At 40.8% G+C, this 15,930-nt stretch overlaps 1 protein-coding gene across 1 annotated transcript in view; it reads left to right on the top strand.

Annotated features, from left to right (window-relative positions):
* The first annotated feature begins 3,434 nt into the window (after positions 1-3,434).
* Positions 3,435-15,930, top strand: part of AHR (aryl hydrocarbon receptor) — a 71,423-nt gene continuing 58,927 nt past the window's right edge. The window contains 2 exon segments of the mRNA XM_064506338.1: positions 3,435-3,912; positions 11,869-12,056. Coding sequence (XP_064362408.1) covers positions 3,857-3,912; positions 11,869-12,056 — 244 coding nt within the window. The 5' untranslated portion in view covers positions 3,435-3,856.

The following is a 15,930-nucleotide window of genomic DNA, read 5'->3' as shown; positions in this document are numbered from 1 at the left end:
TAGCGGGAAGGGGACAAATTGATGCACAGAGCAGAAGAACGACATTCACTCCAGAGTCAGTGCTGCAGGTTTGATTGCTGATGAGTAGGAGTCCTGGAAGCTTCAGAGGATCATAATTACAATGCATAATAGATCTGGAAAAGTGTATTAATTAATACAGCATCTCGTGCATGCTGAGGATAGGGAAAGGCAAGATTCACAAGATAGACAAACTCACACATTGCAGTCTCTCTAAAAAATCTCATTATTGGATAGATGTGAAGGGAAAAAAACAAAACTAAACAAAGATAAACAAGAATAAATATACAAAATGCTAAAGAAAACAATAGTTTTAGAATAGATCTTAAAGGGATGATGTGAGTTTTAGTTTAGCCAGTAGGCCACTTGGGTTCTGGCCTAGAGGTAAAATAAGAAAAGACTACTTAGAACTGTGGAATATACAGTGTATTCTTTCTATGTATTGCAGATGCACAGGAGTTAAATCCTTTTAACTGTCCAAGTCAGATCACCCAAAACTATATTTTGCAAGACCAAACACGTTGTTAGACCTGACCAAATGTTACCTTAAAAAAGAATAATAAAAAAAAAACTTGCCTGCTATAAAGGAGGCTGTAAGATTGCTGAATCACAGTTACACTTTTGCCTGATTTACATTGAATATGAGGCAAGAACTCCGCTGTACCCAAATAAACAAATGGAAAAGAAAATACTGAAAGAGATAATGGATTAGACAAAGAGACAGCAAAAGAACACTAGGAAAAGAAATATATATAAAAACTGTGGATAACGTTATATAGAGATTTTTAGGTAATTGTGTCTCTAAGGCCTAAGCTGCACAAATAGAAATTCTCTATGCCTTCTGTGATTCTCTCTGTTCTGAAGATCTGAAATCTCTTATTTGTTACTCAATAGATGGCTGATCCATAGGAGTGAATTTCCAATAGTAGGCAGTGAAAGGGATTGCAAATGGAAGGAAGATGTGGTTTCTGCCTAGCAGCACAAGTTCTCCTTGTCAGAGAGTAAACACTGTACTCCACTGAGATCATGTTTTTCCCCACTGCCACAGCAGGAATTGGGAGATGACACACAAATTTTTTGGAGCTGGCAGATGAGACAGCGGACAGGGTGTTGCAGACAGTATCCAAGCAGCAAAAAGGTCAAGATATAGTTGAGATTTTGAGGTTCAGGGAAGAAGAAGTTGCTAGAGACTTTGCTCAATCTGAGTGTAGAAGTGAAAGACTGGGAAGTTTGAGGTGGAAGAAATTGGCTAGATGGAATAAATTGGAGAGAACAAAAAGGAAAAGCATTTTCACTCCTAAAGTTGAAAAGAGAAAGGAGCTGGAGAAGAGAAGGAAATAAAATATGCTGCACTTTATTGTCCTCCTTTTCTTGCGTAATTTTGGCAAGATCTTGTGAAGAGAGAAGGGAGAATGAAGAGGAAAGGGTGTGAGCAGAGAAAGAAGGTAGTGAGTAGCTGACATCCTCTGCAAAGGTGTTTGGCCAGGGATGACTACAAGACACTAAACTTGTAAGGCATACAGTTCTTCTACTATACTTTTAAACAGATTTCAGCAAACTTCATTTGCTGAAGATATGTTTTTCAAAACATGATTTAATCAACGATGTGCATACTAGCAAGCACACTATCATTTTAGGTTTAGTTAAATTAATTTTATTTGAATATTGTGGCTTTGGTGTGTTCTGTGTCTGGGATAGCTTCCCAGGCAATTAAACTTGAGCAATTAAGCTGGCAAATAAGCATGCAGTATGCTAATTCAAACTGTGAGCTTCTGTAGACAAGGTCCATACAGTGGTACAATGCAGGGGTTGCTGGCACAGCGGCGTTACTCCAGCAGTGGCTCCTTGGCTCCAGAGTGGCAGCGCGAGCGCCCGGAGCAGCATCGGCGGGGATTGGCTGGGCCGCGCGTTTGCACAATCGCCGCACTGCTGCTTCCCGGCAGCTACGCTATGGCAATACCTGGGCTGCAGCTAACAACCTCTGTCAGCAAAGTGGAGCAGGAATACTTGCACAACCCTGGTACTGGTTTCAAGAATCGGCGAGAGAATATGCAAGTCTTCCTAGCTGCTGTTTCAATTCTTACGCTTCTGTGCTCACGCACAAGCCAGCACCAAGGACACTGCCTCAGCCTCCTTTCAGCCAGGCACAGAAAATGGGGGGAAAAACAAAGCGCAGGGACTCACGCTAACCCCACGGCCAAAAAATTGATTTCTGAACTGCGGAAAGGCTGATGCTGCAGTTCCTTTCCTTCGGTTGGACTCGATTATCTCCCACTGAAAGTGCCTGGGATTTTGTGGACTTCAATGGGAGCAGAATTGAGCTCTTCCTGGTTCTCAGTGTGGGTCAGCCAGGCTCTTGTCTCCGTAATGACTGTATATAATTTGTGTTTACATAGGGCGACTCCCAGTCTCCCAAGTTTAGTGTTGAGACAAAATTTATTGTAGTTATTCTAGGGGAAGAGCTCTGCTGTTGTGAAAGGAAACAGAGGAAGAAAATGGGAGGGAGAAGCAACAGAGGGTCAGAAATGCATTTGGAGTACTCTTAAATGGTTTTATTTGTCAGCAGTTTGGCAGCACCTTTTACTTTTTGTGATGTTGCTTCTTGCCTTTAAAATAAGTGTTTAGTTTAAAATGTCAGTGTAATAACTCACAGATTCATCCCTTAATGAGACTGTAACCACATCCTACGCTAATAAACTCTATCATTCCTTTCGGTGCTTAGAAAGTTGTAGTGTTCCCCCAAGTGACTGTCTCTGCCCACGCGCCGTGTCGCTGTCCGTGGAGGAACCTTGCGTGTTTTCACTTCTGCCCCTCACATGCACCTAGGACTCCCTCCCCTCCCCGGCTTTTGCGGGTGGCGTATTATTATTTGTTAGGCCAACTGCGGCCTTGACAGGCTTTTCAACCTCGGGGAGGTGGGAGAAGGAGGTGGCAGGTTTTGGGGGGGGGGGGGGCAGGGGTGACAGACACAGGCCTCATCTTGCAACTGCGGAATTATCATTTTTCTTTCAAAATGAAGTGCTCTGGCTTTTTTGGGGTGGGTGCATGAGTATTTGTATTATGACTGCTACACGGGTGCTCGGCACTTACAGCCCTCTGCGTTTGCTGTGGGAGTGGCTCTCCCGCTCCGCCCCGGCCACCCCAGGCCTGCGGGTTCCCTCGTCCTGCCTGGCGCACGCCGCCCCCTCCCCGCGGCCGTGGCCTCAGGCCGCGCCACCGCGGGCGGCCCCCACCAGCCCCGCAGCCGCCGCGCCGCGCCCGCCCTCCCTCTCCTCGCGCGACCTTCCCAACATGGCGGCAGGGCCGCCCCGCCCCCCCGAGCGGGCCGCCGCCAGGGGCCTCGGCGGCGAGGGGGCGGCGGCAGCTATCACCGCGCGGGGCGGCCCGGGGCGGGAGGAGCGGGCGCGGGCGCGGGCGGGGCGGGGCGGGAGGCGCGGCTCAGCGCACACTGACAGGCGCGCGGCCAGCAGACGGTGGCCGCGCCGGGGTGCAGAGGCCGCCGCGCACCCTCCCGCGGCCGCAGAGGGAGCCGGGTGGGAGAAGGTGTCGCCTCGGCGGGGAGACGCCGGGCGAGCGGCGCCGGAAAGCCCCGCACCTGTGCGCTGGGGGGCGGCGAGGGGGTGTAGCCCCGCCGGTCACCTGGGATCCCGCCCCGCGGCGCCGCCGCCTCCCATCCTCGCCGGGCCGGGGAAGGCGCCGCCGCCGTTGCGAGCGGGCTCCGCGCTTCCCTGCGCTGCGGGCGGCAGGGCCGGGCAGGGCTGCGGCGCCCCTGGGGCTCAGCCCCGGCGGGCAGCGCGGCGGCGGAGCCGGCGGCGCGGGGCGCTGGAGCCGCGGCAGGATGAACCCCAATGTCACCTACGCCAGTCGCAAGCGGCGGAAACCTGTGCAGAAAATGTAAGCGGCTCGCCGCGGGGGGCCGGGGGGAGGCCGGCTCGCTGCCCTTGCTGCCCGGCCCGGGCACCGCCGTGCGGAGCTGCGCGGCCGCGGGCTGCTCTGCGCCCTGCCCCAGCGCCCCGCCGGCCGCCTCTCGGCCCTGCCGGCGCCTGGGCGCCTCCGTCACCTGAGGGGGCGATTCCGGCGCCCGGCTCGGTCGCGGGAGCCGCGGCCGCGGGGATGCCGGGGACGGCGCCGCCGCTCGCGGCTCACGGTGCGGGAGAGGTGGTGCCTGGGGGCGCCGGCGGGCCTCCTGCCTTATCTTATTTATTTATTTATTCAAAAAAAAAAAAAAAAAAGGCTGGCCGCGGAGGTGGAAAGCGGGGGATGTGACTGGAGCGCGGCTGGGTCGGCTGACCTAGATTAGGAGGCACCTGAGGCGGCTGCTCGCCGGCGGGCGGCTGCGCCGGCTGCGGGAGCCGCGGGTCCCGCCGGGCGCCGCGCCGCGTTGCACCCTGTCCCCGCGCAGCCTCCGTCCCGCGCGGCGGTGCGGGCGGGCCGGGTGCCTGCGAGATGGCTGCCGCGCCGCGCCCGCGCTGCCGTCGGCGTGTGGGGCGCGTTCGTTACCGGCCTCGAGGTGACCTCCGCCCCCCCGGCCGCGGGGCGCGTGTGCGTGCTCGGAGCCGCCCGGCGAGCGCGGGTGCCGGGTGGCCCAGGTGTCCCCCGCGGTGTCGGCGGGGAGCGCGCGGAGGCGGCCCGCAGCGGTGCGGCGTGTTCCCGGCTAGCAGGGCTATTTTTAGTCGATCTGGGAGGGCTGAACCAGCTTTAATCCTCCGATATTGCATTAAACGCTTTTATTCGTTCGGCTCCAACGCAAACGCTGCAGATCCTACTGATCTGCCCAAGGAGAATTAAAAAAAAAAAATGCTCGACTGTTTTCTCTTTTCTTCTTTTTTATTTTTAAAAAGAAAGAAAAAAACTCTGGGCACAGTTGAGTACCTGAATAGACTTATTTTGCATTATGCACCTGTTGTAGGTTTGAGTCCTAGGCTTCGCATGCTTCACTAAAAGACTACTTCCATGCAAGTGATTCTCAGGATAGCAGAGGTGATTAACTTGCACTTTCATCTGAAAGTCAAGAATCTATAAGTCATAAAGACTAGTTAAGCCAAGCTACAGAGTTGCAAGAAAAATAAGCAAATGATGATGCATAGCTCAAAATATCCCTTTGTATTTCTGAAATGTAATTTTGTAGAAGTAAAATAAGTGCCAAGACAACAAAAAAATGGAGAAGTGAATGACAAATATCTAATAAAATTGTCATGTAACTGATATATTTTTAGACTTAGAGTGGACAACTTTCTTGGGGAGCATGGGAATTAGCTTGAGTACTTGTTTCTTTCCAGTTGGAGCTGTTAGAATTTGTGTACATATCCAGATTTTGTGTTAATTTGTCTGCTGAAAAAGTCTAAAAATCCATTCTTTTTCAATAACGTTGCTAGAAGATGCAGTCATTATGAATATGGCAATGCTTGCTTTTTTGATCATTCATTTCAAAACCAAAATGTAGAGGTGTTTAATTAGATTCACATTATAGATCTGTGTTTTAAGGATTAAATCAGTGTTGCTTTTTGTGAGGAAATAAAAATGTATTGGCAATATCTGCACGCTACTAGTTCTTAAAGGCATATAATTTCTCAGTTCTGTTTGCAAAAGGATGAGGTATGCTGCCCTTCTGGTAACATGGTTTAGTATCTAGCTTACTACTAAATTCTGATTAGTCTTGGTTAGAGGATGTGAAACTTTCTCTTTTACATTACCATAATATTCATATAAGTAGTCTTTTTCCATATGTCTGCTTTTCCTGTAAGTTGGCTGAGCTTCTCGCATTAGTTCAACTTGAAGCTTTTTTTGTTACCAATGGAAACCATTTATCTATTGAGGGACTTGGGGCTAGAGGAAGAAACAATTATTTCTTCTTAAAGTAAAAGTATTCATATTATAATAGTTAGCTCACTTCTCAATGGAAGCAGAGGCTGATTGTTACCCTGTGTTATTTGGGTTACTCAAAATTATTGTTATGCAAGATTAATTTCTCTCATGTGAATTGCGTATTTGTTTCTTTTCATCTCACTATGGCTATGCTTTTTGGTTGCTTGTGCACTTAGACCAATCTTACAGAACATTATTAACGGGTCAGAGGGGTCTGATTTCTCACAAAACTAATTACACATCATACCTTTAGGCCAAAAGAAATGAGAGAAGCAATAAGCTATCGTAATTGATGGGGGGGGGGGAATGTATGCGTTGTCTGTTAATGAAGGTTTTAGATTTTTATGAACAGTTCTGATGTTCTGTTTCTTTACCCTATGGTTTGACACTACAATGACTTTAATCCATTTCAAGTTGATATCCCCCCTGAATAAAACTCAAACTTCTTCAAAAAGAAGTTTTAAAATGGAAGAGGTGGTATATAGTTGGGACTAGTATAATATATTTTATAGAAGAGATTGTTTCTGTAGATAGTTCTTCTAGTGTTCTATTTGCCATATATGTAACTTTGGAGAATGATAATTTTCAACCTGTAACAGTAGGCAGCAAGTTTATAGAGATGGAAGAAACTATTCGTATAATGCCATACTGTTAATGGAAAAAGTGAAATGGAAGAAATACTTTTGACTTCAGATATAAAATAACTCATTAAAGTCATGGTAGTAACTCAAAACCAATTTAGGTAACTTCCCTCCCCCTCACCACTCTTGCACACTATTTTTGTTATATGCCATATACAGGACTGAACTTGAAAAGGGATCCTGAGCTATTGCCCTGACAGTACCAACTGTTGAAATGTAGTTTTTTTGATTCAGTAGTATACAGTACCACGATGGTACTGAAAAGAGATCATGGGGAAACTTAATAGGCAAATAGATGAAACTACATTTCATCCTGTTAACTGGGGGGGAGGGGAGGAGAGAGCACAGTAAACAATGTGCATTCCAATAATATGTAATATGCTACAGAAATCACTTTCTTAGAATCTTACAGCCTTTAAATAATTTCCTCTTCATGTAATGTTTGAACAATGTGGAGTCCCCCTAGTGGCCATATTTTTATGGGTGTGTTTTATACTTTAATGAAACTTTGGGACTAATTGATGGCCTCCACTTTTTTTTGTCTTGAATTCCTTTTCTCAAGTGGTTATTAACTGGACTTGTGAAATTATGCTAGTATTATAGTAGGAAGGACAAAAAGCAAGTGTTATGGAAGTAGGATTTATTGTAGACATATTATAACCTTAGGTGAAGAACAGTGAATATGTGCAGTCCCACCTTGTAGTTTTTACATTCTTCTGCCTACTATGGCCTTAACTAGCTCTGATTTCTCTTGTTTTTATCTTACTCAGCATTTGGAAAGGAGCTGTTTTGTGCAAATTAATAAGTGTAGTAGGCAAGGAATGGAGTGGGGGGGGGCTAAATATTTTCTGCTATTTCATACACAAAGCTTAGCAGCATGTTTCTTGAAAAAGCAAACTGATAAGAAATTATAATGTGGTGTTGCTCAGTGTTAGCTTAAATGCACTTATGATATTAAATTGTCCACAGAAGAAGTTTGACTAGTCAATCCTTAATTAAGAGTACAAATTAAGACAGTGATTTCAGAAAGCAGTGCAGGGATGTCTTTAAAGATTACATTTCTTTACTGATGAACTTCTGTTTTGGAGGCTTATTCTGGCACTTCATTTGCTTTGAAAGAATATTTGATAAGGAGACATTAAAGCTGTTTTTAGAGGAAACTCTTATCTGTCGTATGTGGAACAAACGTATTATATAGAAATGATAACCTGGCCGATCTTTGTGTTCCAATATATTATATGTTGACTGTAACTTAAAATTTACTGTTTTTTAAGGGGGGGGCTTTTTGGCCAATGCTTCTTGCCAGAGTACTTTTTTTTTTTTTTTTTTTTTTTTTTTGTTAGAAAACCTGCAACAAATTAAGTTAGCCAAATGTAGATATTATGCTCAGTAGCTAGGAAAATATTTTTTTCTCTTTATGAATAGCCTTGTCTCCTGATCTTGAACAGTACTGAAATATGTTAAACTGGATGTGAAGCTTTCACACTTGGTTAGTGTTCTGGCTGTTGCCAGAAGTGTTGACACTTGGTCATCAAGCCATATACCAATGCAGCCTAAGCAAACTGAAGCACTGTTTGCTACTAGAGGACAAACAATTGTGCAGCGTCCCACATGTAGCACACCATTGATTGAGTTTTGTTAGTAAAAAAAAAAAAAAAAAAAAACTTTATCCCTTCAATTGCCTAAATCCTTGCTTGTTTCTCTGGCCTCTGAGGGAACCATTGGAAATTGTCTCTTGCCCCTTCAAGATAGGTCTACCAGAAACTTGGATCAAGGGATCCAAAGTCTGGGTTGTGTTTGTCATTCTCAAATGAATCATCAGCTGAATTTTTGTTAATGGTAAATCCAGTGTGAGAAATAGGAGTAAATGCTTAGAATTTTTTTTGTATGCTTAAAGGAAATAGGAGACATCCTCCAAAATTCTGTATGAAGCACTTACACAGTGGTAACTGATGCATTTCACATACCTGAGCTGTATTTGAATTAAATGATATACCTAAGAGTAACATATGTTTTTGCATGTGGTATTAAAGATGAGATGAAAAATATACACAGCTGAAAAGATTAAATCTGTCAACTAGGTGACAGATGTACATTCTTCCTTATGCCCTTTTTTCCTAAGCTATAGAACAGGTCTCACGAACTTTCTAATTCATTTTTTAACATAGTTCACTGTATCTCTAGTGCTCTTCTTGCACTTTCCTTTATTTCCTGAGCTACCTTCCTGCTTTGGTCTTGGGAATAAGAGATTATGCTCTTCAGTTTTCTTTTTTTTAAATATTGAAACCTATTTTGGCTTTCTGATAATACTTGATAACTACTTGTTCTTTTTTTTTTTTTTTTTTTTTTTTAGTAATTCAGTATTTGTAATGTCTATGAGTGCACACATGGTAAATGTATGTAATTAAAAGCTCTGATAAATAGCCTGTAGCATACCTGTGAAAATAGTCAAATGTTATGATGGCAAATCCTTAGAGTGTTAAAACTAGATCTAACAGTGCTTGCTTGTCTTGCAGCTGTTGTATGATAAGGATTGCAGTTCAGTTGTGAGAGATACTGAGCGTACAGAGACCTCTGGCCTTTGATTAGAGAATTCAGATTTCCTGTGAGTAAGGTAAAAGATCAAGAACTGAAAGGTCAGCTTAAAATCAGTTCTCTTCTTCAGTCTTTTATTTTCTTTTTCCTTTTTAATTAAAATGTGTATGGATTTAATCTTGACGTAGCATTTAATTTTCCTTGAAGAGAATTTTCTACAATGGGGCTAGGGCTGTCCTTTGCATCAAGGGTTCATATAAGGGAGTGGGAAAGTGGTTTAACTCACTATTTATGCCCCTTCTCTCTCTTCCCTTCATTTTCTAGTAGCTTCTACCCTATTTCTTTCATCACTGAAGGTTCCATTTATATAATGGATTTTGGTTAGTGCCAGAGGATAAAATTAGGGAAAATGGAAGTTTGGTTTGGAGGGAGAGAACATAGTAAGGTTTATGCTGCAAATAACATTTCTGAATATTAAATTACTGGTATGCGCGACATTAGAACATCAGAATACCTTGGACTAGTTAGAGCTAAGGAAGATCATTTGAAAGAAAACAAAAAGTAATGCGTTCTAAACTAACAAACTGACACATTAACTGCACAACTGCTTATAGTTTCAGCATAACTTATCAAATTGCTTATAGAAGTTTTAAGTGAAGCAGAGGTCATGAAAATAGAAAATTCTTCTATTTATTGCTGATTTATTTGGCAGAAGATCATATTTTGGGAACTGTTTGCATGGGGACCTTTGCTGTTTGATTTGGTAGTAGTGAGGTATTCACAGACTGTTATATAATTATCTGTTTTAAAATTTTAATTTGTTATTCTGTCTCTCTGTTTTTGTCAGTTTAATATACAGACCATATTATGAAGTACCATTCAATGTTATGTGCTCTAACTAATGTGGCAATTTTTGGTGATCTTGAATTTAATTTACTTGGTCAGGTTTGTATTTCAATTGTATTAGTCATATGGCTTGTATAAGTGAATATTCTGCCAGGATAATGAATGTGAAGAAAGCTTTACTAAATTATTTTAAGATTAATATTCATTTGGGACTGTGGTAAGCTACAGGTCTCAAAGTGTGGACTTGTAACTGAAGCATGCATCTAACTGAATATTTAGTTCGTCATACATTGCAGTTGATGATGAACCAATATAGTGCTCCATTTTGAAAGAGAAAGAGAGAATTTTCATATTCCTTCTTAATTCATCTGTTTCTCCAATTTTTCCTATTTTTTAGTACAATACTCTATTAGAACTGTGTGCTAGACAGCCTTTACTCTGCAGCAAGCTCAACTTTATCTGGCTGAGGAGTAAGCTGTTGGAGCTGATCTATTGTATATGTGTGTGCTAACAACACTTTGTATTATAGCATCTTCAAGCTTCCAGGCTCTGGATAAAGAAGGAAGAACATGCCTTCTTTAATGTATAAAAGGAAAGCTACAGTGCTAGTGAATAGGTAGTCAGACTTAAGTACAAGTTTTTGACAAGTGGTGCTTGAATAAACGATGCTTGTAAAAGAAGGATTTGGATTTAATCTAACAAGAAGCATATTTGAAACATAAAGAAAAAACAAGCTAAAATGTGCGTGTTTATTCTATCAGTACTTATTTGATCGGAAGTTTAAGATGCAAATACTTTAGAGTACGATTCACTTTCAGCAGTGGTAAAAATAATTATTGGAGCTTTTACAATTTCTATTTTAAAATTAATTGAAAGATAAAGCTTAGAAGCAGACTAAATGAAATACTAAAGCAAATCACTGCTCAAAGTATTTACATTCTTTTTTTTGTGAAAGATATGTCTTGCAGAATTGACACTCATGTGAAAGTAGCACAAATAGTAAGAAACTGAACTACAGACCTCTCAAAACTACAGTAGTGGAAAAGTGAGAATTGATTTCTTGTTAGAAAACTGTATGATAAATGTTTTAATTTATATTTTAGCTTGTGCAGATAAGTTGATGAGTTTCAGTGTTGGCTTGTATTGACTAAATATAATTTGAGTGAGTAAGTATTTAAACCTGTTCATAGACTTTTGTGTATGTGGGAAGACGGGAGCATTCAAATATCTAGAATTGGAGTTAGGGAGCATGTGAATGGAAAATAGCAAGTTTACAAAAAATTTAATTATCTAATTCATAACAGAAAGCTGTTTTAATTCTACTTTGAATAGTGTATATAAATACACTTGTCATGCTGTACTCAAATGAAATGCTCTTACCTAAGGTGATTTAGAGGATGGGCTTACTGCAGCATTAGCCAGAAAGATGTTACTTGCTGACTGAGCTGTATCTCTTGTTTTCTTATGCCATTTTGAATGCTTCATTGTCTAACGGGTTGCTGAAACTTTTGTAATATTAAACCAACAATAAACCATTCAAAACATTGATTGAGAATTAAGGACACCTGTGAGAAGTTCTAATTGAAGTAAAAAAGTATAGATATCAAGTAAATCTGTACAAACACTTATAAACATGATTGCAGTATCTATAATACAAACATTTGGAAGATTTCTTTGAGTGACATTTGAGTTAAAGCATAGAAAGCTTGTTATAAACACTAATCCTCTAAGATTTCAAACATCCATTAAGTGTTCAGATAGCCAACACAGCTCTTATTGCTCCATTGAACAGTGAGTGTGTGTTGGAGTGGGGTTTTAAACTATCTTAGATTAACTCCCCCCCCTTCCCCAGGAACATGTAAGTAACTTGGGAAAAACATTTTACATATTAAATTTTAAAAGGCTATTTGTGATGTTAGAGTTGGCAAATATTTACCTTCATAATTGTTTATTTTTGCCACAGAGTAAAGCCATCCCCAGCTGAAGGAGTCAAGTCCAACCCATCCAAGAGACACAGGGATCGTTTGAATGCAGAGTTGGATCGCTTGGCTAGCCTTCTGCCATTCCCTCAAGATGTTATCGCCAAACTGGATAAGCTGTCTGTGCTTAGGCTTAGCGTCAGTTACCTGAGAGCCAAAAGTTTCTTTGACGGTAAGAGCTGGGGATTTATTTGTTTGGACTGCTTGAAAAACATACGTTACGAACAGAATTTTACAGCTGTTGAAGTATTTAAAATCAATAAATTTATCTATATTTTAGTGGAACATCCAGTTGCATGGTTGTGTACAATGTAACTATATAAAGTAACCTTTCCAATTTCTTGAGAACCAAGTATATCTGCTTACATTTCACTTAAATCACCAGTCTTTGAAAGCTTTACATTTGGAAGTAATATTGCCCTTAATGAGTCTTCCAGTCCTTTTCCTTAGCCTTTCAAAGTTATTGAAGAAATGTTTCGTTTTTTTCTTTCCCTCTCGTAAAACTATTACTGTTCAATACATTTCATATGAATTTCCCATCAGCTGGACAGTTTGCTTGATGATGCATCAAAAGTGAATTCATTTTAATCTAAAGTAATTGCTAGCACCCCTTGCTGTAGTTTATTGCAAATGTGACCTGTAAAGAAAGAGGCAAAGTCTTTCCTGTGCTCAGGCTCTGCTCAGTGCAGATCATGAGGGATCAGGAAGACAGCTATAGCTTTCCGATTGTGTGGGCAGGTTTTCCTTGACCCCAGCTCTGGCAAGGGTAATACAAGTAGCACTCTGAGTGCTAATGAGGGCAAAAACATATGTTCTCTTATACCATCTCAAAGCTGACAGAGGAGTTTTACCCCTCTCCTTCGTTATCGAATTGTTCTCTAGGGTGAAATGGGGTGACTGGCTTCATGCCAGTTCCTTCAGAGGGGAAGATTGGTCCTTTTTATTACTGGAATACATCAGGAAGGTTGTATTCAAATAAGTGTCCTCATTTTTTATCAATCAGTGAAGTTTTACAATATTGTAATGAAGATGGAATTATATGGATCAACTGCAGATATTAAGGAATCTTATTTAGAATGACATTAATGTTAAATTGTAAGTTTTTTTTTTTTTTTTCCAGCAGAGCTGTGTGGACATTATAACCTGCATCCTCACCAACTACCAGTTTAGTGTTTTAGCCTCTTCATAGTGTCTCAGTAGCATGGGTAATAGGACTAACTGCCTAAGATAGTTTTACTTTTTCCTGCAGGACTACAAAGCATTTCTCCTCACTTATGGTGGCTAGTGGCTTATGTTTGGTAATGCTCATAAATTTATATCCCATGTTTTATAACTTGAGTACAGGTACAATGTTGAAAATAGGAAGATCATATTTTACACTATTTTAATGTACTTAATTAACACTGTATGAAATCTGTTTCAGTGGAAACTGACCCACCAATGGCAAAATAAGTATTTTAACGTACGTAATAAAGAGCAAAAAACTAGGTTAGTACAGAGTTTCACAGTCTGTCTGTACAATGCCTCTTAGATATCTGCCTTTTTGATGGAATGTTTTGTGTAGTAAAATAATATACCCTATATGCATATAGAAGAAATCTGATAAATGCAGAAATGAGCACTTTGGTTGTCACCTTGAGTGCCTAGACTGAGCCGACAGGTCCATGTTATTAACACAGCATGCTGAAGTAAAGGGAAACGCTAAATGAATAACAGGATGCAAATGGGGGTGTGTGTAAATTCCTGCGGAAAGTAAAATATAAACGCGTAATCATATGATCTTGTTTGAAAGGAAACCCAAGTTTTTGCTGTAACAATAGATATTTTTTTCAAAGAAAACACTTGCATTTTTCCAAGTTTAAATAATCCAGAGTGGATGTCTGTTTTCTGAAGGCGGAAGTCCGTGAAAGAAAGAATTGTTTTGTAAATGACATCGCAAATAGAAGTTATATCAATTTGAATAGATCTACCTCACTTAGATGTCTAAAAAAATTACAGTTATTACTTTAAAAGCTAAGTATAAAAGAAGGTTTTTTGCTTGTCTTCTCCCCCCCCCACCCCCCAGCCCAGTCTTTAATATGGTACAGAATTGCCTCCGGAGATAAAGCAGGATGAGTTATTCTGCAGTCTCAAGATTAAGATGCAATAGAACTCTGCACCCATACCTTATTTCAGAGTCTGGAAACAGGTGTACTCTCTTTCTTTTCTATGACCTTTAAAAATCTTCCTTTCCTTTGTTAATGATTATATTCTGCTCAGCTGTTGCTTTAGGTAATTTTACTTTGTTGTTGTTAAATTAAAGTTATTATATATATTAAAGTGGCTGCTCTTGAATAATTTTTCTGGATCACTGCTCCTTTAGATACACTAGTTCAATGATGCTGTAGCTGCCAGTGTGGTTAGGTTAGTCTCAAGTCAGCATTAATATCAGAAGACTTTCTGTATCCATATGTCAAATACTCTGGTATACTCTTGTGCATATCAGACTTTGACCTTAAAGATCTATAGTCAAGAAAAAAAAAATCACTGGTGGCCTAAAATAATGTCTTTTAAGTCTGTTTCATCATAAAGTCAAACTTCTTGCACAGTGAGTCACAGCTGAAAAGTTATTTGAAGGTATTACTGCTTTTCAGCTATGATGTAATACCTGCCTACGCTGAAATAGATTAGCAGTCCTCAAAGTCAAGCAGGTTATCTTAAATCACTGGTGAAGGATTTACTTTGTGCATGTAAGTCTGTAAGAGACTAGGATAAATCAAGCAGGTGTCTGCTGAAGGGCAGTAATGGCTTTGTAAGTTGTCCTGGTATTATTTCAGCCTGTTTTGATGATAAGTGCCAATGCGTGTGTGCATTCAATGGTGAAAAATATAGCGAAGTAGAATATGGGACATTTCCTTGTGTGTATGCAGGTCAGTGTGAGTTCAGTGTCTGGAGCACAACTGGATGATCCTTTAGGCATAGCCTATGTTCACAGTGCATACAAAATGAAAAAGCCCTTTTGCTTTTAGCTTTTGTCCTTACAGGATCGATTGATAACCATGTAAATGTTGTTTCTTACTGCAGTAAGGTATTTAAAATGAGTCTTCCTAAGCTTTTGGATAAGTTACAAGGATGAACAGGGATAAAAGAGTTAGTATGACTGATCACCTATTTTTACAGGTTGGGGCACTGTTAATATACTTTCTTTAAGGTGTATTAAAGATTAAGGACAGAAACTGTTGTACTATGTATGTGTATCAATACATTAGAAACAAATTTAACATGTTAGTTATTAATTATTTTTTCATGCATTTTGCTAAGCATTCCTGTGGTTTCTAGTGTGTGTGTTCTCTTTTTTCTTTCCCCTCGCTTGCTGGACAGTATTCTGAAATTACAGAAGAAAGTTTCTGTTCAAAATTAGCTCAAAATTGGTTTCTTATGTTTTATGCAAGTAATTCTGGCAAGTACAGCAATAACAAAATAATTAAGGCTTTTTTTCCAGTAAGTTTGCATTGCCTAATTTTATTTTGTGATATAACTAATGCACATCCTTTGGCGTAGCATGGCTTAAATTTGCAATGCATCCATTGTCATCACATAAAACATCTTTTATATAATGTATTTTTCCTGTGGTGCCTGCTGTTCTATCATACTGCATATTTTGGAGAGCATGACACGTGTGGTTTCTGTTCTGAAGAGTATATCCTAAGATAAAACACAGATGGAAAGATGTGCAAAGTGGGAGACGAAGGATCTATTCTGTCCTAGTGAGAATAGCTGTCTAGTTGATGTAGTCTAGCTGATAACCCTGTTGCCAAGTGTTCAGTCTGTTTCTGAAACAGAAACCCTCAATTACAAAATAATTGATTAAAACAAGAATAATACAACAGATCTACTTACTTTTATTTCAGGCAATTATATCTACCTGGCTTGCTTGTCTAATGCAGCTTTCCTCATGTATTTTTTTGAAAGTGCAACTTTCCTTTCATGTTTATCCTCTTCCCTGTTTTTCCTGCTGTATACATAGACACTTCTGACTCCCAAGTCAGGAAAAGCTAACCCCCTCC

This window comes from Dromaius novaehollandiae, chromosome 2, assembly GCF_036370855.1.
Source record: "Dromaius novaehollandiae isolate bDroNov1 chromosome 2, bDroNov1.hap1, whole genome shotgun sequence".
Classification (NCBI taxonomy): Eukaryota; Metazoa; Chordata; class Aves; order Casuariiformes; family Dromaiidae; genus Dromaius; species Dromaius novaehollandiae.
The sequence above is the reverse complement of the archived record's forward strand: the minus strand, read 5'-3'. Positions and strand labels throughout refer to the sequence as shown.